The sequence below is a fragment of the Calidris pugnax genome, unplaced genomic scaffold, assembly GCF_001431845.1.
Source record: "Calidris pugnax isolate Ruff unplaced genomic scaffold, ASM143184v1 scaffold45, whole genome shotgun sequence".
NCBI classification, from domain to species: Eukaryota; Metazoa; Chordata; class Aves; order Charadriiformes; family Scolopacidae; genus Calidris; species Calidris pugnax.
In genome coordinates, this window is record NW_015090764.1 from 2,264,153 (window position 1) to 2,289,246 (window position 25,094).

At 42.6% G+C, this 25,094-nt stretch overlaps 2 protein-coding genes across 2 annotated transcripts in view; one reads left to right on the top strand and one right to left on the bottom strand.

Annotated features, from left to right (window-relative positions):
- NF1 (neurofibromin 1) overlaps window positions 1–25,094 on the bottom strand; it is a 96,765-nt gene that overhangs the window by 2,237 nt on the left and 69,434 nt on the right. The window contains exons 40-61 of the mRNA XM_014956596.1: window positions 18,879–19,311; window positions 18,297–18,637; window positions 17,263–17,465; window positions 16,012–16,205; window positions 15,572–15,712; window positions 15,085–15,364; window positions 13,694–13,908; window positions 13,335–13,396; window positions 13,100–13,214; window positions 12,333–12,434; window positions 11,248–11,388; window positions 10,746–10,872; window positions 10,131–10,262; window positions 9,465–9,600; window positions 8,497–8,654; window positions 7,489–7,611; window positions 6,661–6,788; window positions 5,884–5,984; window positions 4,892–5,034; window positions 4,016–4,062; window positions 3,550–3,766; window positions 1,050–1,100 (exon numbers count right to left, since the gene is read on the bottom strand). Coding sequence (XP_014812082.1) covers window positions 1,050–1,100; window positions 3,550–3,766; window positions 4,016–4,062; window positions 4,892–5,034; window positions 5,884–5,984; window positions 6,661–6,788; window positions 7,489–7,611; window positions 8,497–8,654; window positions 9,465–9,600; window positions 10,131–10,262; window positions 10,746–10,872; window positions 11,248–11,388; window positions 12,333–12,434; window positions 13,100–13,214; window positions 13,335–13,396; window positions 13,694–13,908; window positions 15,085–15,364; window positions 15,572–15,712; window positions 16,012–16,205; window positions 17,263–17,465; window positions 18,297–18,637; window positions 18,879–19,311 — 3,590 coding nt within the window. The remainder of the gene's footprint in view (window positions 1–1,049; window positions 1,101–3,549; window positions 3,767–4,015; window positions 4,063–4,891; window positions 5,035–5,883; window positions 5,985–6,660; window positions 6,789–7,488; window positions 7,612–8,496; window positions 8,655–9,464; window positions 9,601–10,130; window positions 10,263–10,745; window positions 10,873–11,247; window positions 11,389–12,332; window positions 12,435–13,099; window positions 13,215–13,334; window positions 13,397–13,693; window positions 13,909–15,084; window positions 15,365–15,571; window positions 15,713–16,011; window positions 16,206–17,262; window positions 17,466–18,296; window positions 18,638–18,878; window positions 19,312–25,094) is intronic.
- Window positions 20,571–23,970, top strand: EVI2A (ecotropic viral integration site 2A). The gene is made up of 2 exons (XM_014957081.1): window positions 20,571–20,718; window positions 22,568–23,970. The coding sequence occupies exon 2, from the start codon at window positions 22,584–22,586 to the stop codon at window positions 23,325–23,327; it is 744 nt and encodes a 247-aa protein (XP_014812567.1). The 5' UTR covers window positions 20,571–20,718; window positions 22,568–22,583; the 3' UTR covers window positions 23,328–23,970.

The following is a 25,094-nucleotide window of genomic DNA, read 5'->3' on the forward strand; positions in this document are numbered from 1 at the left end:
AAGGGAACTGTTTTAGTGTAAACTTCCTGCTGACACGCTGACAGCACATGAAAGCCTTGGGTTATGAGCCGTGACTCTCACAGCTTTGGACACAGTAACTTGAAGATATAAAAGCAGAGACTCCTCTTTAATGCAGACATGCTTCCAATCAATTATTACTTCTATGCTGACACTCCTGTGAGTTAATCACTTCTGTGGCAGTATCTCGGTGTAGCTGTCACATTATCTCGGCACCGAAACGAGTACGATGTGTGTTTAGCAACACTCAAACTGTGGTACATGTGCAGCATTGCAACGAAGAGCAGGAAGGTGGTTTTATGCAGGAGGCTAAAAAGTACAATCAGCAGGACAAATTAGGATGTCTGACAGTGAATAGAAAGGTTAGAACAAAATCCTACTATTACAAATGACATCTCCTGTGGTTATGTCCCATTCCTGTAATGGATTCTCACTGGCATTAGCAGAATTCACTGCCCCACACGCACGGGGCAACTTCAAAACTCCAGCCAGAAGGAGGCTGCAGGGTCTGTCCCCCCTCCCCTGCTCACGTGGGCTGAGCTGACCCACAGCCTCCCACCAGCACAGGGAACCACCCCCGGCTGCCAGCAAAAAAAACTTCTGCAGCTTTTTCTCACTCCTCCATATAGAAGCAGAAATCAGAGGGTGCTGAGCACCCGTTTCACCAAGCTGTAGCAATTCACCCCAAACAACTCGTGGTGTGTAATTGGAGTTAACACTGAGTTCCTGCCAATCCACAGCACTCACATGAAATAGTTCTTCATTTGAGCTTAACCCCTGCAGCAGAGTCATTTCAGATACCCTTCGCTTCCCTATTACCACATTTATCTTATTCTTAAGGATGTGACTGACTTTCTGTCCTGCTCTGTCACCAGGTATTACGAGCATCACACCAGAAAAGCAACAGCTTTAGCACTTACACTGAAGCCATTCCCGTGTCAAAGGGTCAGGAAACCGCTCCTCATGCCACAAGCCCAACCCTAAAGCAGACCAAGCATAATGCGTGCAAATATGATGAAAGTAGAGTGTACCTTGATGAGGAAGCTGCATGAAAACTGCAGATTTAGAGCAAGGCAGAGAAGCTTCACCAACACAGAATGAAAGAAAAAATGTAAGTGAATAATGTCCATGACAAGGGGAAGGGGAGGGAAGGGAGAAGAGATGATAACAGAGAAAACATTTACAAACAATGATCTCGCCTGGCTGTTTCCAGATGCAAGGAAAGAATTTTTCATGTACCTACAACTTAATATATTAACCATAATAAAAAACTCCCTTGGCTGAAACTGTTTCTTTAACTCAGTGTGAAGAAGTAACTCAGCACTGCTAAATATTTGATTTTCTTGTTCAGTAGTTCTCAAATGAGAGTAAGTGTGTGACAGACCTGCATCCCTTATTAGTCTCATAGCTGCCTTCCTCCTTCAATAAATCCTGTGCCCACCCTTATATTCTGTAATTCTTTCCCCAGTGATTTTTATCTTGGCAGATATTAGGTCTTTTGCTGCTTTCTCCCTCGCTCTTATCTCTACAGTTCAAGTGTGCAGAGCAGTGACAGCACCACACACAGCTAATGAGCACACAGAATTCATGTATGCAGCTACAGAGCTGAGAAAGTGCCAGAAGACCAATTGCATTTTTAATACAATTAACCAGCTTAAAAAGCCAAGCATGTTTTATGCAAATCCGCACTGGTTAACCTGCCAGTTTGAACTAGTGAAATTGTATGTTGATTAAAGTGGAGCAATGTAATAAACATGGGATGAAGGAGCCAAATGAAACGCTCCGCGTTGTGACTTGGTCCACAGTTTGAGAAAGCTGGAGATCCCCCCATCAAACCCCAAGTCTCTGTATTCAAATTGCTAGAATGAAGGGAAAATGCTCAAGAAAATAGGCAAGACATTAATAAATTGTAGGAGATGATGGGAAAATACCATCTCGATTATACGTTAAGCACGAGGCTTTCATACAGCAGCAGTCACCTCAGGCTGTTCCACACCCGCTGAAACACTGAGGCTGATTCTTTGTAAAGATGCCTCCAGTCTGGTTACACAGAAATGGACCATTAGTGATCTCCTGGCCTTCATACCGGTCTCTTCAAATGTAATTTCCAAGCAAACCATGCAGAGAGCATCATAACCACCATCACAGACTCACTGGTACCCTGAGCGAGTTCCCAGCTCCCTTTGTGGGGACGGGTTCGGAACCAGCCACTGACAAAAGCCATCTGTCTGCAGAACACTTGAAAGAGATTTTTGAGGAGCTGGATGAATTCCTTCCTCTTCACTAACAAAGGCAGAAGGAATAGAGAGTGAGGCAGAAGGAAGGCAGACATTTATATCGCAAAATGCTATTTTTGCTAGTAGAGGGCCTAATCCTGCATCGTCACTTCATCCTTGCAAAAAGAACTGCTGGAGTTGCCCCCGATGCCACATTCTAAGTGGAAAGATGCTGCCCACAATGTACTGCACTCACCCAGCAAACAAGAGAGTGGAGAAAACCAAAACACTTCTGTAAATATTATACCTAAATACTAGTGGTTTCTGGCCTCCCATCAAGGTTAGAAACAAAGCAGAAATAAGAGGTTGATTGACTTCAGTGTTCAGAACTGCAATAGTTAAATCATCATTTAAGAAATATCATCCATTATAATTTTTATGACAAAGAGGAGCAAAGAATTTCCTCAATAGATGAGACTCTAATCCAAAATCACTTCAGGAAGAGTCTTCATGCAGATTTCTCTGACATAAATTCCATTTCCTTCCAATATTTAATTTCCTCTAGCTTAAGCTTCATCTGCGATACTGAATAATTTTCACTGTCTTTTTTCATTTTTCGCCCTGAAATCCTGTGCTGTTAAATTTAACCTGTGCATCTCCCTGCAATTCCCCTCTCCCTGAGCCAGACAGAATTAAGTGGTTTATCCACAACCATTCTTCTCTTGAAGGCCTCCCATTTCTCAGCAGCAGGTTCCTGGCGAGGCCGTGCTCTGAGCTGACCCACTCTTCTGTATGTACCTACAGGAACACGTTTCCTCGTCGAGGCAGAGCTCTGGCTGATGCTGCCTCTCCTATACAATTAAACCCTACAGTCCACAGAAACACCATCAGCCCAGACACGCTCTTCCACAGCACAGTTCTGGACTATTTTTCCTAAAATGTGCTACCTTTTAGTGCCCAGACGGGTGTTATTCTCCTTACAAAATATCACGATTCCACATCTATTACTTTTCAAGGCTGCCCCGTGGCGTACGTTCCACATGAAGACGCAGCCATTGTTGGTTCTGAGCCACTCAATGCTATTCCCTCTGTGTGCAATGACTCGGGAGCCAGCTTTTGGTGCTGGACAAAACCCAACATCCCAAACACCCGTGTAACAGCTCAGTAAACAGTTTAATATTCATTGGACTTGAAAATGCAAGGATGTCTGATGCATAAACGCATCCGAAGAGACAACAAGACTGAGGATTTGGCTACAGAAGCAGTGAATTGAGTGCATTTCGCTCCCCGGTGTGGTCCCAGGGCAGGTACTGACCTGGGGAGTGCTGGGAAGTTGCGAGGGAGGTCATGGAGTTGGAGAGGTTGAGGTTCGCGGTGATGCTCAGCTGGCTCTGCACGGCGGGAGGGTACGGAGAGGTGGGCGTCAGGAGGGATTCCTCACTGGTCTCCTCATCGATCCCAGGCAAATACGTGTCGATCAAGGCATCGAGAAACTTCACTATGAGCTCAGCATAGTCTGGGATTTGTGTTTGCTGGGGGTAGCGGTGGGGGAAAAACATTTTAAAGTTGGTTCTTTTCTTTCTACTTCCCTGTCAATGTAAGTTTTACTCCAGAACCCACTCTGACATCACACTGGTTTAGCTCTAAAAGTGAGCCTTATGTTACTGACTTGCTCATGTAAATTCCACGTCTTGTCATTTATCTGCAAGTTGGACACCAATGTGCTTTGTACAGAAATGAAGGCAAAACCCTCATGAACGTATAAATTGTACTGTTCTTACCTTAGAAAAGGGGCCAGCAAACCTCCATAACCCATTAAAGCCAAAACCTACAACAACAAATTGAATGTTACCACAACAGAACAGCTCTCCATCGACAGGAAACAACCAGAAAGCAGACACAGGACATCACCTGGGTTTACTCAGGCACGGAAATGAACTACTTAGATTTGGAAATGCAACATTAAATTTTGTCCAAACCATCTATAGTGTAAAAATAACACATTTTAATATGTATATCAAACACATAAGTTGTAAAAACCTCAAAATCTCAGAACCGTCATACAAGAAAATCTTGATGATATTTTAAAAGGTAAATTCAGCACGTGAACACTCATCTCAGTTTAAAAGTGATGTCAACTTCTAGGTTTTCTCAACTGTTTCTTATGGACGGTCCTGGGAAGTTTTTCATTATGGACCTTGAAGAAATATTTACATTGTTAAGTGTTCAAGTGTCACATGGAAGTGGAACTTGGGCACTGAAAACCAAACATTACGTGGAATTTACCAATAATTAAAGCAACCCCTAACTTACCAAATTAGCTTAAAACTCAGCATTTATCCCCACCATTCATGTTTTGTGTTTCGTTAAACCGGTTGGTGGAAACACAATACTGAGCTTCAACTTCTTTTTACTCAGGTAGATGGTGTAATACTATTAATACTTGGGGCACAAAGCAGCAAGCACTTTAATACTCATGTCAGTAGGTGGCTTTTTAATCTGCTAACTCTTATTTGCACTAGGATTTATGAAGTTGGAGAGATTCTGCACCAGACTGACTGACTACTCTGTTAGGCCTGCAATAATTCTGAAACATTGTCAGTAGTAATCTAACTTAGAATACAGCATTTATAAAAAAATAATGGAGCAATATTTACTCTGTAGGTAGGAAGTTTGGTATTGGGGTGGAGATTCCTCATGGTAGACAACGCTCTGAACGATCCCATGAATTGGATTCAGCAGATTTGGATCCTGGCACAGCGACAGAAGAGTATTGATCTTGGAATCCAATAAATTATGCCTGAGGAAAACAGAAGTGGCTTATTTTTTGTTCATTAAATAAAATAAATCTGTAGTTCCCAACTGACTTTAGCAAACAGCAGGTTAGGGTGGGATTTTTTAAATCCCATCATGATTTTAGAAGTAGAAAACAATTCCTGTATATTTTCAGCAAGGACTCTTGTGATGAGTAACCTTCCAAAAAATTGTACTAACAATATAACCCACTGAAGCATTTACCCAGCACTTTAAATTGCAAATATTTTAATTATTTTCAACCAAAAAATGCTTCACTGCATTTCTGTACACGTCAGAGCTGAAATTTCAAAGGAGCTTTTAAAATTTGTGGGGGGCACTGTCTCATTTGAGCTCTCCCTCGCGGAACTCAGGCGTGGGGGGTTTTAATACAAATGCCAGTTACTTACAGTTGTGGTTTCAATAACTCACAGAACTTGTCTGTGCTTCAGCCACCACTTTATAAAGCCAGAAAAGGCACCATTATTTCTAAATCATGCACAGGTCAGTTTTAAAAGTCCTACTCATGGTAATTTCTGATGGTTTCCCTTTCCTACAATGACTCCAGCGAACACCACTTGCAACTGACAGCTGAGAAAGGCATCCAAAGAGCATCTGAACTGCACTTTCGCTCACTTTGGTTTGTGCTCATTGAAAAACCCGGGTCTGACTGGGGTGCAAATAATATTTCAGATATTTGGGGGGAAAAAGATGACTCACGTTGCTCTGGACATGTGTCTGGACAAGCCATGGACGGGCTGCAGCTGGAAACCCCAAATGAGCTCGTGCTGGTCTAGAGACCTCTGGAAGGAATGGCCAGGCAAAAGGCACAAAACACAGGGTTTTAGATACTCACACAACAGGAAAGACCTTGGGGAAGACAACACTGGCTTCTGCTAAATACTCATAGAGGATCCGCTGGTCAAACTCATCAGTAGTGTACTTCACTAACGTCGCCTGCCAGAAAGCAAAGCATTAAATTAGCATGCTTTAATTGGACCAGAGTGATTACAGGCTTTATTTGTTGGGGTAGTTTAAGATTTTACGACTTCTGAATAGCAGAAAGCAGCATTACAGAAGATTAACTTATGTCCTCTTCGGAAATGGAATAAAGTTATTTTAAGAGTATTTAGGAAAAATGTAAAAAAACAGTTGGTAATAAATAGCTTCTATTTTGGCAAAAAAATTTAGCCAGTTGGTTTTTGGCAAAACCGAGTCTTTTTGAATTATATCAGGAAAGAAACTGCATTGGTACATCTGAAGAAAGCACTGTCATACTGTGCCTCTGTTACGCTGTAGTCAACTTCTAAACTGAATTGTGCTGTGATTCCAACAGTTTTCACTACTAAGCTTTTAAAGCATAATATAGAATATAATTTTATTATATAAAATTAGTTTGTGATAAAAATCTGCCAGAAAAAGGGACAATCCAAATAATGAAAATTCAGTAGAGCATTTAAATCCATTTCAAAAAGTGATTTCTAGAAAGTTTGAAGGATGGCAACAGAAGAATAGACTTCCTCATCACAGTGGTTCTGATCCATGTGAATTTAGAAACACTGTGAGGAACACGGATGCTGCTTTGGAAGATCAAAGAGCATCAGACAACAACAATACACACAAAGACACTTACAAGAACCGTAAGCAGCAGCGCTTGGATTTTTGGGTCAGTCAGAACTTCTTCATCGAGGAGGACATTTGACTCAGAAACAGAAACTTTTCGAAGGTGTGGGTGTTGCTGCGGTGATATTCGCTGGGTTTCTGCCAGAGAAAAAAAAAGAGCAATTCATCCAAAGTGAAATAAACCCAAACCAAAATAGAATCAGCTCCTGCCCAACAAACGCAGTCACAGCCAACTGCAGAGCTCTCCAGCCTTTCCATAAAGGAGAAAAGCAACAACTGCACCGTAATACCAGCAGCATAGACTGTTACATGGGATGTGTTATCAGATGGTCATCAATAACCCCAATTTCTCTTTGGTGAAATACAGGCCCAGGGGTGGCGAGAACCATCAGAGGGTCAGGAGCCGACCAACGGCGGACACGAGAGAAGACCCTGGTCTTGCATTGCAATTGGGGTGGGGGCACAGGAAGCAGATGTGGGAGAAGATGAAGAGAGGCATTCTAGGCATTAAGGTCACGTTCCATCTCCTGCAGGAATTTGCAGCTAGGGCTTATTAACTTATAAAAAGCCAAATTTTATTTATTTCATTTCGCTTCTCTACGCGGTTCTTTACAGCTGCCACTTATTCTGCACCTGCAAACTGAGCAACTAACTCAGGGCTCAGGTCCAGCAACAGGGAAGACTCTGCTCTCCAGAAGCCACCGTTAAGAAAGATATTTCTCCCTTACCTTGTAGCAACCTAGGCAAATAAACATTGAATTTAGAAAGAAGCCTTTGTATATACATACAAAGCATTTATAACTAGTATTATTCTTAAAACGTTAGTCCTGTTTCTCACCCATTTCATAATCATTTTCGGCTACTCTCCTCATTTTGGGAGGCGTTGTGATTCCAGATTCCATGTCTTGCCTTTTAGGAGCCTTTGTGTCCGATATCAAATGGTCAAAACTTTTCCTTGTACCTAAAAACAATTTATCAGGAAATTAAAAAACATTGAACCTAAATCCATATTCTAAGTATTTCTGATTTTCTGGCCAAGCTACTCTCCTGTCTACATCGTATGGATAGGAATCTGGGGCCGTTTCCACCATTTTCAGGGATGGTAAAGATAAACCAATCACACCATGCCGCTCTCCATCACAGTTTCCAAAATGCTTCACGATACGGATGAGGGAAGCATGCGATTTATTCCAGTATGTGAGGCGTGGGCATGCTATGGTCTCCTGTATCACATCACACCAAATAAACATGCCAAAATGTGATTACTGAAAAGGAAGCAGTACTAGGACTGTAATGAAAGAAGTGCCCCTCCTCTTCCATCTGCTCCGTGGAATGTCAAAGGGGAACCACAAGTTACACAAAGCAACTCAGCTTATTTCTCTGACATGAAGACTTTGCCTGTAACCACGATGTACTGAGATGCCATGAATAAAATCAGATTGCTTCCAAAACATCTAGAATGTTTTGGGACCATCTTTTCTAGCATAAGAGAGAGCGTTCACCACAGTGGCTGAGCTGAAGCATCCAGCTGCTTCATCCTGTCGGAGGAGGGCTGGCGGCACGAAACTGGCTCTAGGAACCTTGGGGCTCTGCAATATCTTTTTTTTCTTCCTTTCAACATGCACATTCTGAGCATCCCTCTTGCTTCGTGATCAAAAGAACCGAGTTAGTCCCCGAGGCAGCTGTACAGGGTTCTCAAATTTAAACTTTGTACAAGCTGCAGGTATTCCTCTCAATCAGGAATAAGCACTTAAAGTCATAACAAATACAAATATAATTTTTTTTCTCCAGTAACACTTCCTGAGGTATTCTGTAGACAAATCAGTAAATTAGTTATCTTAATAACCTAGAAGCTTTTTAGTGTTGGCTTGTGAAGGCTGCCCCATATCCAAACTCATGGATTTTCGTGTTCGAGGGCTTATCTGTCCCACTGTCGGGTAACTGGCAGCCAGGTGTCTGTCTGACCCTTTTGGTGATGACCAGGGTTGATTTTCCTTTAGTGTCCTGAAAGTGCAGAGAAATTAAATTATGAAAATCTTTATAACTGTGCACATTTAGGCATAAATTTTTCAACTAGCCAAACTACCCTTTATTAAGCCCATCTTTCCTAACAGGTTAATCTCCCAAAAATATATATTAAGAAATAGTAATTGCTTGCAAAAACGTCTGAGCCAGTGAAAACTAACAATCTGATACGCATGTAATGATCAAGAGAGAAAAAATAAAGCAACAAAAAGAACACAAGCAGATCAGCCTACGAGGCAGGGTGAAAGGTATTTAACAATCAGCTGCTCCACACTAAGGAGACAGCTACTGGGTAAAGTGCTCCCTGTTGAGAGAAACCAGCTCCAGGTCCCTTCTTGGGTGATTCCTTGGCTTATCCCTGTGCCTGCTCAGACACAGGCTACAAGGTGTCACCATCTTCCAATGACACGGACCAAGTGATTACTTCAAACATGCCTTAAAGCTCTTAAAAGGACAAACAAAACTTTCTTCTAAAATATAAATGAAAAGTGAGGTGAAATTAGGTCTCGTAGAAAGAGGTCAGCAAAGAGCTTAAGAACCTCCAAAGCTGTTAAGCTCTGAAACAGCTTTATGGATCTCAAAACTAAATCTATGGGAATTCAATACTCAAGTTTCTGTGACTCCTGCCCACAGGCTCAGCACCACCTGCTCTGGAACCACTCACAGAACATTAATTTAACTTTAGGGATGTGGGTTTGTATTCAATCCACCACAGGTTACCTTCAGATGACTTGCTAAAGTAAACAGACATTGAAATTTGGGTAACTTAGCTAAAGTCAGACAACCAACCTATAGCTAGTGTCACTGTGATGTATGGGATATGTATCCATAGGAACATTTTCCATCGAAACATCTGTCAACAAGAGAGACTTCCTATGTTTTAGGCTGCAGCGACTTCGAACTTCCTCAGACACTGTCAGCAAAGCTAAAAATTCAAAGAAAGCTAAGGTAAGTTTTCCACAGCAGGAATACATTGAAGAATGTAAGCAATATTCTATCAATTTTATTTTTTTTACTTAGTATAAAGCAAACCATGGAGATGTAATTACATCTCATTGAAATGTACTGATTAAAAAGCAGCTCATTTAAAAAGAATTCTATTCCCCATCCAGTTACAATTACATGATGTAGACATTTGCCCTCACACGGGCACAGTTTCTATTCCAGACCACCAGAAATGTCACTGTTCTAAGACACACACTTTAACCAAAACCCCTTCAGCCTCCCTGAAGTGTTTTCCACGTTGCAGAGTCGGTCCCTGCGCTGGCACCGCTCAGCCCACAAAAAGCCTTCCCTGATGCACCCCAGCCTTGCCCAGACCCTTCTCCATCTCCAGTTACAAGTTTCCTTTACGTTGGTACAATTTTATCGACCCAAAACCGTAAGAATCCCCACAATAATTCACTCCTTTTCAGTTAGCACAGATTTAAAAGAAGCTTTGGTTGCTGGTTTTACCTGCAAGGTAAGCCACGCTCTGCGTGTTCACCTCAAACTTGTCACAGTTCCTGTGCTTGTTGACCAGAGCGAGTAGTGTGTGCAAAATCCTCACCGTCCTTGCTACAGTGGTGGGAGAAGGATGCCTGTACCCTAAGAAATGAAGTTAAGAAACCAAAATCTTGTATTTAATTTTAATGCATATTTATGAAGCATTAATGTTTTGAAAATATTGATAAATGTTTTTCAGCACATTCTCAGGAAACTTCACGTAAATGGCAAGGAAGCACAATGCTCACACAAATTGCACATGCAAGATGAATTTTTTTTCTGTCCCTTCCTCCAGAAGTGACATCATTTCACATGTCTGTGCATCTATTGGATATATTATCTCACAAATCAATCTTCTAAAAGTAACAGTGAGCCTGAACAGAGGGCAAGCCAGAAAGACAGCAGGACAGGAGGGAGAGGTAAAGAATGTGTCTGTGGGAAACCTGGCAAAGTCCTTTAGTCAAAAAATGTTTCGTTCTCCATCTTCTCTGTGATCCAAGACAGTTAAAATCCACCACCCAAATCTTTCCCTTTTAGCCTTGGGTTTATTTCTGAATTAGGAGTGTTCACCTGACGTACCCTTACCTTTGAGCAGGTGTCCCACCAGCGCGAAGTTAAAGTTGGAGTTGAAGTTTAGCCCCACAAAATGATCCATCTGCTTGCAGTGCCACTCCAGCGGCCTCCTGATCTCCATAAACACCTCTTCTGGGCTCTGACCCGGCAAAATAAAACACAGGAGCATCTCATTGAAAGTTACTCATCAAATCTCAAGCTGGTTTGTTGGGTATTTTTTCAAAAAATAGTGACAAAAGTGTCATTTTATGAGTTTCCATGACAATAGCAAACATGCCCTTGATTAGAAGGCATTGATACGCTTCTGTTCCAGTTTAGAGCAGAGTAACCAGAGCTCCATCTCTACAGCTTCAATTTACCGTTGATATTACGCAAGTGAAACAATTTCTAATGCAAATTTCAGCTGCAGTTGCTTAACCACTGCCCGTGAGGACATGGAAATTTTCTTCTTTTTTACCAGCTCTAAGTGCTTACACAAACCACGGGTCAGTCACCGCCAGTGGCCAGCAGGTACCTTGTCGTTGAAGACGCGCAGGCTGTCCAGGGTGTGCAGGTTCTGCTCCAGCAGGGCCGTACCGGCCGAGTAGAGGTTGACTTCATCGAGCTGCAGCACCGCCATGGCCACCCAGAAGAGGGCTTTGTGCATAGGGGAGTCCTGGAAGGGAAAGGAGAAGACCCAACTTCACTTTCAAGGCAGTTCTTGTGGGTCAAACACAAGCAAGACCGATGCATCCCTGTCCTTCCTGCAGCAGGTTCTGTCCTCAGCTGCCCCGGTTCCACCAGGACAGATGGACACACGAACCCGTGGTCTCAATGCACTTCACAGCTCAACAGCAGAAAGCAAATTAATTTCAAGCCTTTCACCTGCCCCAAAGCCGTTTCTTGTCTCTCCTGCTCCCTCCCGTGCTCACAAAACCATCAGATGTGTACTGCCCTACACTGGGCTGGGCAGAAACCTGTCTTTTGGTATCAAATGGAGAGCTGAGCTGGTGAAAACAAATCACAATTCTGCACGTGCAACTGGCCAGGCAATTCCTTCTCCAAACTGAAGCAGCATTATGCAGGGAGAATTGGCGTTCAACAGATTCTGGAGCTCTTAAGCAGCTGATTTTTCTAGGAACAAGTTTTATTTACTAACAGTAAATCGATGAGGCTCTTCACTAACGGCGCACCCATTGGTGTGCTGATCACATAAGGGACATGAGGTTCCACACCGACGGCCAACTAATCCCGAACCAGGTAAAAGGAACAGTTATTACAAGCCGTGAGCTGAAAGGCATAGATTGGCCTTCAAACGTTTGAAGGCTGAGACTGAAAATCCTTTGGGAAGAGCGACGAGGGGCCGTGGCGCGGCCTTTGCCCGTTTCGCTCTGGCCCAGTTTGAGGAAGCAGAAGGTTCTGACGCGTTTCTGACGCCCCCGTCCCACGTACCAACATCTGACGTTCCCCAGATGGAGCACTTTCGAGCGTGACTCACAGCAGTGAAGCATGAACTTCAGATACCACAACACTCACTCACATTTTTGTGATTGTACCCGTAATTATAATTTTAATTTACAAAATATGTTCTCTGTTTACTCTAAAAATCCAGTTGTTTACCTTATTGAGAAGGGGCTGCAGCTTGGTGAGGGCTATGACTGTAGCTTCTATTAGAACTTGGCTATTGTAATTATCAGGGCCTTTTAAACAGCTCTCAAGTCCCTTTTAGCAGGAAAAAAAAGAGTTATTAAAAATACAACCATAATTAGATTTTTAAATCTAATTGTAAAATGAAGATCAAAGCTCTAAACAATAATTGTTGCTCTTAATTAGTTTACAAAGCTTGAGCTCATTTTAAACCAATTCTCAAGGACTTCTCCAAATCTCTCTAAATCTCCATGTGCTGCTGAAAGCACTTGCACAAAATGTGTTAAAAAAGTTATGGTGCAGGACAGGCAAGAATTACAGAACAGCATCTTCAGATGCTCTTTAATTAAAGTTTATGTCCATAAAATTCTAATAAAATGCTTAATGGAAACGTTTTTAGCACACTGTTGACTTGGCTATGGAACACAACTCTCTTTAGAAAATGTGTGATGGCATTTCCAAGTGAGGCAAGTCTGTTTCGAAGTTTTCTTATGGGAATGCCCTGCTCTTTACTGTATTTATTTATAACACATTTGGTTATTAACTTCCTTTTAAAAAAGGAACTTGTGAATCATGTGCATGCAGCAGAAAATTTCACAGTTATTTAAGTACTGACTTCTGGATCAATCTCAGTGTCTCCAATTTTAAACGCAGTATCACAAACTACTGTTACTCCAGAAGTCGCAGCCCTGATGAAACTTATTGCCACCAAATCAGCTGAAGGCACACGGGTGCATTACCTTGCTAAGAATCCGGATTATTTGTTTGATTTGTCCATGAGACACACGTTTACTTATACAGCCAAAGACAACAAGTGCTCGTGGCTGCAGGGATGGGTTATACTGGAATGCAAACCTGTGAAGAAACAGAGAACACTACATTGAACAGATATACCACAAACGGGCTGTGCAGCAAGTGAGGGCTCTGAACAGAGCACACGGGGGCAGGGGTTATGTTTTGAGACCCACAACATACTTTTGAGCTAGTTCTGTCCACTGGTCCAGCCACTTGCACGTTGGAATATCCCTCATACAGGCCTAAAAAGAATTATACTGTTGAATACGTGTAACATTAAGAAAAAGCCTTTTTAAAATTGAGAATGTGCTGTTATTTTAGCTCTCAGAGGTCAGTTAATTGATTACCCTGACACGGGAGGTCCCTCTCATGTAACATTAAGAAAAAGCCCTTTTAAAATTCAGAATGTGCTGTGATTTTAGTTCTCAGAAGTCAGTTAATTAACTATTGATTACCCTGACACGGGAGGTCCCTCTCCCTGCTCTCCTGCCCATGGGAAGCACGAGCAGAGCCCTTCTCCCCTGCCTGGCAGCACGTACCTCCATGATCTCCAGCAGAGCCTCGGTGACGGTCTCCAGGGAAGTCAGCGCAAAGGTCTCCCTCTCGTAGGACCCTGGCGAGAAGGACCTGTCTCTGTAGCTGGACCGGAAGGCGATGACAGCGGCCGATTTCACTTTGCTGATTCCAAACAGCAGATAAAATTTGGGCAGAGAGAACTCGGTCAAACTCAGCCTTAAAACTTGCTTGGTCTCCTCTGTTGAAGAAATTTTTTACACATTAGGTTGAAACCACTGAAATTCAATCCACATTTTCGACACTCTGAGGCTCACCCTCCCATGAATACAAAAGCATAATCCTCCTCTAAGTCACTCTGCACATTCCAACACTCCTTCCTCCGCTATTTCCCCAAGGATGCCCCCGGAGCGGGTGGTGCACAGGCTGTGGGGGCTGCCCCCGGGAAGATCCATTCTAAAAACAGGTAGAAAGAAACTTGTGTAAAGGTGTGATTGTGGGAGACTGCTCCTGACCCCCTTCAGAAGATGGAAACCTGGAGGGCTCCTGCTGTGAAACGCCCGTGGCACTGGAAGTTCAAACCGCAATCGAATTCTGCTTTTGGCTCTGGCACCAAAATGAAAAAAGCCACTTCAATGAGAAGAAAATGATGGCCCTGCCACAGGCACTGCATATTTTTACAATTCTGAACTTTCCCTTCGTTTCAGCGTACTTCAAATTCAGTGTTTGAACACGAAGGTTTGCCTTTCTCTCTGTGCACCACAGCAAAGCTTTTCTCTATACATATATATATATGTGTGTGTATTCACACACTCACTCTGTTGATATATATAGATATCAAATGAGCTTTCACATACTTTAAAAAAAGACAGGATTACATAAACTTTTAATTTATTTCTGCACAAAATCTAGCCTGGTTTTATACTGCACTTCCGTGGTAAGAGGCAACAGCTCCATATTTGCCAATGCCAATTATTTTAGGGCTGCTAAAATACAGCAGTATGCAAAAATACCTGTTTTAACAGTATGGCTTCACAATTCCCTTATGTAATTGATATTTTTGTTACCACATTACGCAACCATTCGAAAGATGCACATCAGCCAGTTTTAGCACAGACATATTTTTTCCTTTCTCTGCATTACAGGAGCTTCCTGGCACACACTTTCTTCTCTTTTTCTAAAACCCACCACACAAACAATTTACATTATGCACCTGCTCTAAACCAGACAGTCATTTTTTAACTCCATACTCATCTGTTGCAGATCACATCCCCATTCAGATCTGTGTGCAAGCTGAATTACAACATGGTGTTTTCAAACTCTCAGAAGAGTTTAAAGAGAGAAAGACAACTCCGATATTTCTTAAATGATCTACGGAGCAATCAGCTTCATTGAAAATCTGAAAAAAACCTCTTACCGCTGAAGTGAAGCTGCGAACAAGTGCAAAGAGAATGGATGATGTTGATGACGAGCCCATGAGTGGAAGCTCTGAGAGAGAGGGGACCAGTGGCCACCAGTAAAGTAACCACGTGGAAGAGGTAGGGGAGATGGGCGGCCACGTCCAGGGAGTTGTTGAAGGAGAGCATGAGCATGTAACGGGCCAGGATGGCAATGTCATCCCACATCAGGTGCTGCTCCAGCGTAGGGGTCGGGGACAGACAAGTCTTGTCAATGATCTTGCACATCCTGCCAATCACCTGCAAAGAGAACAACCCTCTCGTTTCACTCAAAGCGCACGGCTCAAAACTTCACTAAGAACAATTTAACACTGGAATTATCCTACTGCTTAGAACCTGTTTTATCATGGTTTTCACATTATTGCCTGTACCGAGTTATCAGAAAGCATCTCAGTGTCACATTGAAATCATTACATAAAAGGAAATTAAGGCAAAGAGGGAACTCACTTTGCTGGAAACCAATTTGACATTTCCAGAAGCCAGGGCTACCGCTGTGTCTGCCATGACCTCAGCCTTGATGGAGCCTAAGCCCCCCGTGGCACTGGTTTTGATGAAACTGTCCAGCACGACATCAAGGAGATCTGTTATCTGTCAGAGAAAAAAACATCCTCTTATCAGTCAGATTAACTTCATTCTTTCACAGTAAACCAACTTTTAAATAAGCAATCCTTCATTTTTCAGTTGAAGATCCATAACCAGAATAAATTGAAGCACCACTTTTAGTCATTTGTTATCCTTTTGGAAAAAAGTCTAATGTAAAAATTGGAAGTATAAAGATTAATAGATTAATTCCATCAGGTTTTACTCCAAATCAAAGTGCTTCAGAACTCTGAAGAAACTATAATCTGCTTATAAACAAACGGCAATAAATTATGCAGAATTTGTACCTGTCCAAGACTTCCCCATATCTTGGCTTGAATAGAAGGATACATCTGTTTTTCATTTATTGTCATCGTTATAAGCTTATCGAGAATCGCAGTGACTCGCTGGCGCTTGGCATCATCGTTGTGTTTACAGAATCGGACCAGATTGGAGAGCCAGGGAGTCATGTACTCCAGACAGAGGTGTTTCAGTTCAATACCTGAAATAAAAATTCACTTTGTAACACAGAATCAGCACCGGTCTCTGCTGGTAAGTAAATAACTATTAATGAGCACTTTTCAGTTTCATTGTCTAAAATATTTACTATCAGAGCAGAGCAAATAACACTGGGCAAAGAGATAAGCTTCAAAAAGAAACATACTCTAATAGTGTGTCATCCCAGAAATGTCTGTAGGAACCTGGCAAGGAGATGATGGCATTTTAGTATCTTATTAGGAGATGTGACATCCAGCTGTGTGTTCAGTATGAGGCAGGACTACTGAAGATAATGTCTTTTTAATCTGGAGAATGTATTCTAAACAGCTTCCAACAGTGAAGTCAGAGCTGTGTTATGTCGAGACAAAAAGGATGACAAAAGCAGTGCAACAGAACCAGATCTACAACTGAGATACAGTGAAACTGAAAAGATAAATTTTGATACAACTGAAGAACCCTGTAACTCCTCTGCGTGTGCATCTACTGGAGTTTAAAGCTTCGTGATCATGGACCTCAAATTTTGATTTTTGTTCTGCAATATTCTCTAATTCTGCTGACCCAGTAACAGCCTGAGGGAGATCTACCCAAAGGACTCGCTGCACAAAACCAGCAACAGGAAACAAACCTGTATTGAGATCTCTCAGATTGAACTTAATCCTCTGAACAAATGAGACGTCTAGTAAAAAAACTTGTTTTGACATTAATTTCCAAGTTTAAAAGGCCGTTACCTTTCGTGGTTTTGTTTTGTTTTTTATTTTACTTCATGAGAAAGGAAAGAGCCACATTTGAAAGGGGAAAGCAAGGGGTTTGCTCCAACAGATGCCGTTCCAGTTTGTGGAACTGCCTGGCGTCGCAGGATTACACAACCCGATTATTAGGGAACAGATATAAATGGATAATCTTGAAAAGAACTAAAAGGGCTCTAAAGCAGAACTTGCAAGTTAAACTGATTGTGACTCAGTAACACGAGGAAGCTTAATTGCCTAAGCCAGCCAGCTGCCAGCTGAAATCCCGTCAGAGTCCCGGTGAGCGCTAAGGAACGCCAGCGGTATGTTACTTACTGGATTTGCTAAATCCCGAAATACACTCCTCCAGGAACTCTAAGGTGAGGTGGGGCTCGTTAGCTGCGAGAGTCTTACTAATAGACACAATAAATAGCGTGTTGTTGGCAGGAATACACAGACCTGACGTTTCCAGTAACTGGCCCTCAATCTTTAAATTAAAGGTACAGGTTAAGGCACAGAGAAGGTTATAGGCAGCAGACCTGTAACAGAGCAAGCAATGGGACTTGTAACAGTTTTCTTGTACATTTTAAAACACACACATCACAGCAAGGCATCACAGTAGTAGTACTGACATTTTAAAAATCAAACCAATCCTGCTACATAAGAGATTCCATCTAAATCCTGAACTTTTTTCCCCTGCACCAGTTAAGATTCAGAGACAACATTTGCCTTAGAGACGTGGAAATCACTCCTCTCCTTGCTTTAAAAATATTCTGGTGAGGTTAAAGAGTACACTTGAAGGACTCTGGACTGTACCTCTCAGAAAATCTTTCAGTTCCAGGAAATGCACCAGTTAAGATTCAGAGACAGAATTTGCCTTAGAGACATGGAAATCACTCCTCTACTTGCTTTAAAAATATTCTGGTGAAATTAAAGAGTACGCTTGAAGGACTCTGGACTGCACCTCTCAGAAAATCTTTCAGTTCCAGGAAATTCTAAGTACTTCCCGGTGCCGGGAGAGCCAGCACCCAGGAGGAGACCCTTCCTGCCAGGAGTGGCTCCGAGAGGTTGGGCTCCCAGGGGACCAAGAGTAAACTCAACAAGTGAAAATCAAATGTTCCTCACAAACGTGCACTGCAAAGCAGAATATTTCTCCTTGTAAAGAGAAATTAAGCTTCCTATATGCCTTCCATTACCCTGCCAGTCTGTCTTCACCTACAGAAAACTTTCTTTAGATTAAGAAGTACATTTTATGGAGCTGTGGTGAAAGAAAGATTGTTTTGTTCAAGAGGGATTCTCTAACACTACCAAAACCTTGGAAAGCATTCACATTTTTGACCAAAGCCAGTATGAATGGGCACGGTCCGTACCGCAGGCTGGGGTCGGAGCTGCCCAGGTTGAGCAGCGCGATGTTGAGGAGCGTCCCGGGGACGTCCTTGGGGCGGATCTTGGTGTGTTGGGGGATGGAGTCCGGCTGCGACAGCTCCCACCGCGTCCGGATGTGGATGATGGACCTCACGATGGCTTCACACTCCTGGTGCATGAAGGTGAGCGGCGTGCCTTGGTTGGCGATGGTCAAGGTGAACTGGTTCTCATCAACAAGACATATTTCCTCGATTTCAGAGGCGTAGTATATGTCATTTAGAAACACTGTTTGCCCCAGGACTCTCGTCCGCTCTGCTGACGTCACCTGCACAGCCGTCGACCCAACCTGACAAAGAGAACAGAAAAGAGGTTCAGCATCTACTGCCAGCAATACAGAGAGAGAAGATATATATTATATATATATTAGAAAGATAAATGTATGAAATTTTATACTTCCTAAAGAGGTATACTAATAAGTTGTGATTTCTCCTCAAGATAGTAAAGGAGAATTAAGAGACTGTAAAATCTTATTCAAATCCTTATAAAAATATAACAATTGACATAGGAATGGCATTGAAAGGACTTACTTTAATAGAAACTTTGGTGTCTTTGTGAGCCAGTTTGAGAGCATTGTGAAATACTTTCAAGTCCTCCTCCAAAGCCAAGGTAGCTGCTGGGAGCTTCTGCTGGTCGTGTTCGATGTGCTCTGCCAGCTTCCCTGGAGAGTCTATGAAAATAAGCCTTTTGCTTCCTTTCAGACCTGTCAAGAGCCTTTCATGGTATTTGGTGTATTCTCTGACCCAAGAGTTACAGTTATAAATAAAAACTGCTGAGACATTTTCATAAGCGAAGCCTGGAAAAACTACAAACCATTTAGAAAGAAAGTCTGTTTTAAAGCGGTTACTGGGCCCGGCGTGCGTGAGGTCCACGACAATCTCGTATGGCTTTGCATAGTATGGCTTCAGCGTGAGCAGCACGTGGTAGATCAGTAAATCTCCGTTGATCTGACCAGTCTTGAATCTGTAAGAGAACAAAACAGATATCGTTGGGTTTGTATTTTAGATCCACATTACACATTCTACTGCGACAATAAACCAGAGGGATCTTTCATATAGTTCTCAAAAACTCCAAAACCCCATGGATCCAATGTCGCAGCGCTGGACCAGTGGCTACTGCTCCTGTTCCATCATGGCTCACACACCACCCAAGTCTGGTGCCCAGAACTTGACTTGGGATTTAACTCCGGGTCATTTTGAAGGGCCATGGCAACCCCCAGGCAGACGGGAGGTTCCTTCAACCAAAAGGGAAGACAAAATCCCTGCTGGAGAGCACCGGGGCATCGACCCGTGGAAACAGCTCGGGGTTTCTTTTAAAATAACTGGGTCAAAGCTGGAAACGTGGAAACAGCTCGGGGTTTCTTTTAAAATACAAGCAAAGTGTAGGGCCCTCAAACTAACTTTTTAACCTCTCTAGAGATTCAAATTGTATCAACTTTTATATGTGGGAAAATAAATGTATTTCAGAAGTCTTAATTATGACTAATTAAGCATCCACATACCAACTTGCTCAAAATTCGTTCCATTTTCTACACACCACAGCACACTTACACCTGGAGGAATGTTTCTAAGAATGGTCCATCCTCTGAGGATCTGTCTACAAAATAGCTCTTGCCAGAAAAGAATTCAGATGATATATAAATATTAAGAACCTGTTATTCTTGGTTAATGATTCTCTGAATTTTATGAGACCGGGCAGTGATTTGCCTACACCAGGTCCCCAGAGTTAGCAAAGCAGACAAAATTCTCCTAGGAAGAATAAATTAATTCTTAAAATTAATTGAAAATCAAGCTCAGGAGTAGCTGGTGAACACGGAAGGTACTTTTAAATACCTGTCACTGCTTCAAGCTCACGTGAACTCAGCCCTTTCAAGGCAAACAAACAGCCTGGAGGAAGAGCTCCCAGAGCCCGTGAGCAGGTACGGAGCCGTGAGCGCGCCGGGACACAGCTCCTGGTGACACCCCAGGTGAAACCTCCAGCGAAGGATAACGGAGCAGACAAACTTCAGACAAACTTCACAACTGTGGAATATTCGTCTGCCAGAGAGACTTTTTTTTCCCCTTGTGCTACTTCCTGTTGTTCTGAGAGCTAATTTGGGCAAGTTGGTGTTTTTCCCCCTCTACCGTGTCACGGTATAGTTGTTACAGAGAGGAAGTGTGTCATCTCTGTGGTTTGAGTTCTCCACTTAGAGTCAACGACATGTCATTTCAGTTACAGATTTGCTGAAAAAATACCAGCGTTGCCTCAATCTACTTGCTTTATGGTGATGGTCGTTCGCATCCTAAGACCAAGTATATGCACAAAGACTTTTTATTGTTAAAGGACTAAACATCCGAAAGACCAAGTTTCTTTTGACTACATCCTGGCAAGGTAAGCACACCTTTTCCTTCTTCTATTTTAAGTTTCACTTCAAAGTTTCTTAGATTTTGTAGAAAAGTATATGCAGAATTATTTTTAAAGTTGTTCAAGTAACTGAAAAATACTAACAATCTGTAAAAATATTATCTCCAACTGAATTAAGGAAGCTGATAGAACTGTATTTTTAGTAATGTTAAAGGTTATTGATAATCAGACTCCAAGGAACTGGCAGTGAGAGTCACTGCCCAGCCCTGGTGTTCCTGTATCGCAGCTCCCACTGTGCAGGGACAGACGAGCCCATCAATACCTATGCACAAAGGCTTGAACTAAAAAGAAAAAACAGTTTTTTAATGATCAGTTCCTTTGTTCTTACCATTTTAAGCAAAGCCCTTAACATCAGTTTGTTTATCTTTAAGAAAAGCACATCTGGTCTAGGACCCCACAATTACCGCTGGTCTCGCTGTGCTCCTGGAGGGAGCAGGCTGGAGGAGATCTGCAACTCGGGGACAGTGACATTAAACACTGGGTACATCTGTGCTGCCAAACGGGCTTCTTTATGGGAAATGTTGCATTTCTAAATCAAAAGCTTTGCTGGTTTTGCTTTTTTTCCTTTTTAAAATATGCTCCAAGACATCACCCAGGCAACCTTTACCATATAAAGATAAATTCAACCTGAGCTGTAGTTGATTACTAAGATGGTTTCTAGTTCAAACTTAACCGTAAGGATTCACCTCAGAATGGAGTTTAATTCTATGCTCTGGGGGAATTGCAAAGTAAGAGATAAATATATCTTTTGCTGCTCCTTTGTCAGGCAGGGAGAGACGCCCATGGGCTGCTCCCTGGTTCTGCTCCAGGCACTTCCCATCCTCCTGGGGAAGGGCGGCAGCAGCAGGGGCTGCCTTTGGGTATCACTAGACAGGGAAGTTCTCCCTCTGATTTTTGGGAAGCAAACACACCAAGTTCCTTAGCAGGCACGTTGACTTTTGACTATGATAAAAGCGGCAGAGAAGCGGTGTCACCGCTTGTCTGGTTTGTCACTGATATTTTGAGGTTATTATCTCAGTGCCAGACTGACCTCAAGATCAGTTTCCTGCCCTACAGACAGGTACAAAATTGAATAGCACACAAATGTGAGACAGAACATACTTTGCATAATTATCTCAGGCATTTTAAACAAAATGTCACAATCTGTAGCATGTTTGGGAGAGAAATTAGAGAAGTACATTTGTGATAAATAGCCTTTTGTGCGATAAAGCAGAAAAATTAGAGAACAAAGATTTTCCTAGGCATTTCTGAAATCCTGCAGACAGCTGCGCTGTCTCCAGAGCGCTGTCACTTACAGGAACAGGTCAGATGAATGGTTTTGACTTGGCCATCTTTACCAGGGTGGTTGCGCTTCCCGCATGAGGGGAAGGCAGGCGAGTAAGCAGCAGTGACCTGTGAACTTTACCTGGGTTTCTCCTTTCACTGTGTGAAAGCAGAAGTGATGAGCTTACAGCTGCAGGAGGGTCTGCTGCAAAGAGGAGGAACCGGGGCCGAGGAGGAACTGCCACCGAGCCCGTCTCTGCGTCACGGAGCACTCTGTAGGGAACACCTTCCTTTCTCTCTTTGCTCTGTGTTCTTTTGTAATCTTCATATATTTCCTATAAACCTCAAACTGTCAGAAGTTGGAGACAACCTCTTCTTTCAGAATACCAAGTACTTGAACTCATCCTCCTACATCCACTAAAAATGAGGTCAAGTTACATATTTATTTTTTCCCCATCGGAAAGGCTGCTGCCTGCTCTTCCCTGCGAAGTCTGACTCAATCCTCTAAGCTCCAGCATTTGCTGAACTAATACCATCATTTGTATTTTTGCAGGTGACTAAACAGGAAGATGAAGACAAAGAGACACAGTAAACCATGTTTGGTCTTCCCTGTCATGATAATCTTTTCTTTGTGTTTGCAAACAAGTGCAAACCACACCAATTATCCCCGGGTTATAAACAAAACCGGGAACCCCATCAGCCAAAACCAAAGTGAAAGCCAGAACGTCACAGAAGCCAACACAAATTCTCCTCTGAGCATCAATTTCAGCAGCAAAACGACTATTTTTGAAACATGGAATAGTACCCTGCAATCCTTATCCTCCTCAATGGCCCCAAATTCAACATCTTCCCCCGCCAGAAGTGCTGTTTCTGCCGCTGGAGGATCCAGAAATACCAGCAAACCCAAGAATACAATGAAAAAAGAAACATGTGAAGACAATAAGTCTCTTATAGTGATTTGTTTCATTGTAATAGCAGTGCTTGTGCTTATCTGCACCTTCTTATTTCTGTCGACAGTGGTAATAGCAAACAAAATGTCCTATCTCAAAAAAACTCAGCAAGGAAAGCGTCGGCCCAGGAGCAATGGTGACATTCTGGCGACCAACAGCTTGTGGCCAACGGCAGCAGGAACCTGGCAGAGGATGCCCAAGGAGACAGGGGGGACCGAGCTGATAATGCAGGACTTTATAGCAGGGAGGAAAACTGAAGATGGAACTACTGAGAAACTCACTAAAGAAACAGATAACAAACAGGAAAACAAAGAACCAAGGTCCCACAAACCCATTCTGACCGATTTTGTAGTTGAGATTTAACTCCCAGTCAGGTAAAAACTCACCTTTTGCCTTTTTTACATCATTAATAGGAGGTGAAACCTTAGCTTTCAAGTAGCAACATGAATGTTAACACAGGAAAGCTAAATACAGATCTTAGGGGGTTTCCGTTCCCGACAGCGGAAACACTGTAGCAACCTATAGATCTAGAAGGGAATAAGATTGTGTTAAACTGATTTTTATAAATAGTGTCAAGACCGGCTTTACACCTTTGACCAAAAATGATGGTGATAGGATAGGCTCAACAGGATAAACCAAAAGGACTGAAGTTTGCCCATTCTCAAAGACCATTAGGAGGAAAAACAGGACAGTTAACTGTCCTCTAACAGTTAGTAACAACCCTTCCATACCAGGAGGTGCTACACAGCCACATCCAGGCTGGGATTTTAAGAAAACCATAACTCAGTCACAACTTCGATGCCATTACTGCACCAGGAACTAATCTCCCTCAAAACGCCCTTTCTGGTTTTTTCATCAAGGACTTCTTAAACCAGCTCAATACCTTTTGAACCACAGTGAGATCTGAATCATATTTATTGTGTTTCAACTTGGTGTATGAATATATGAAGTTTGTATTGTATGTTAGAATATGAGAACTGTTTCAATTTATTACCTCCAATAAACAAACAACATCAGTTTTTAAATAATTTGACTTACGTGATACTATTTCTCCAAGTCAAAATATTACAAAAAATATTAGAGAAGGCATTTTGGAATATTATATTCCTATAACACTTGCTGTTGGTCAGTAAAGGTCTCCTCTGATGAGGAGCTGTGATTTCTTGCACCACAGAAACACCCACAGGGAAACACGCTCCACTTTGTCCTAACACAGCATCACAGAAACAGCCAAAGGGAAACACGCTCCACTTTGTCCTAACACAACTGATCGCTACATGCCAAAAACTTCTCCAAGAACCACAACTTTTCGTCTCTTTATTCCCATAGAGACTAGATTTTCCCCATATTTCTGGGGAGATGCCTGCATCTGGCCCTCACTACAGCAGACCTGGTGTAAAAGCACTCACATCTGGGAGGGACCAGAGCTCAGGCAGGAGAAGGATCCCTCAGAGTCAGCCAGTCGTTAGCGGGCAGCAGAGCAGAGGGGTAACCCAGCAGTGCCATGACAAAAGCAGGCAAAAAAGGAAAAAAAATCACAATCATGTTAGTGGAAGGGAGGAAGGAGAAACAGGAAGGAAAAAGAACTGTCATTGAGGTGGGAATTGTGGCAAAATGTAGGTGGAGACTCTGAGGGTTGGAGAGAGTAGGGATGAGATGAAGGAATCAGTCAAGAAACCGAGTTATAATGTGAGTGTGGGCTCAGGAGCTGGGTTTGCTGCAGGAGCAGGGAGAGTCTGAAAAAGAGAACTAGTGCGAGCAGAGAGAGGAACAACAGGGAAAGCAGGAGGAGATGAAGAAGCTGCAGGAGGAGCTGGCAGTAGATACTTGGCACCAGCAGAAGACACTTGCAAAATGCTGCAAGGACATATTAGTGCAGGTCTCTTTTTGCCAGGCAGCAGTTCAAGGCAAAAATGCTAAAGGAGACAAAAGTGAAGTAGTTTGGGTTGCACAAAATGGTAGGGACAAAGAGAGAGAGTGGGAGAAGAGCTGCCCAGAGAGCACGGCCCCACTAACGATGGCAGCAGGTACCAAAGTCATCCAGACAGAATAATTACATGCAGAGCAGGGGCAGAAGGGTGGAATCTGTAGTCATCTGCCTTCTAATGCAACTACAGAAATGCAGATGCG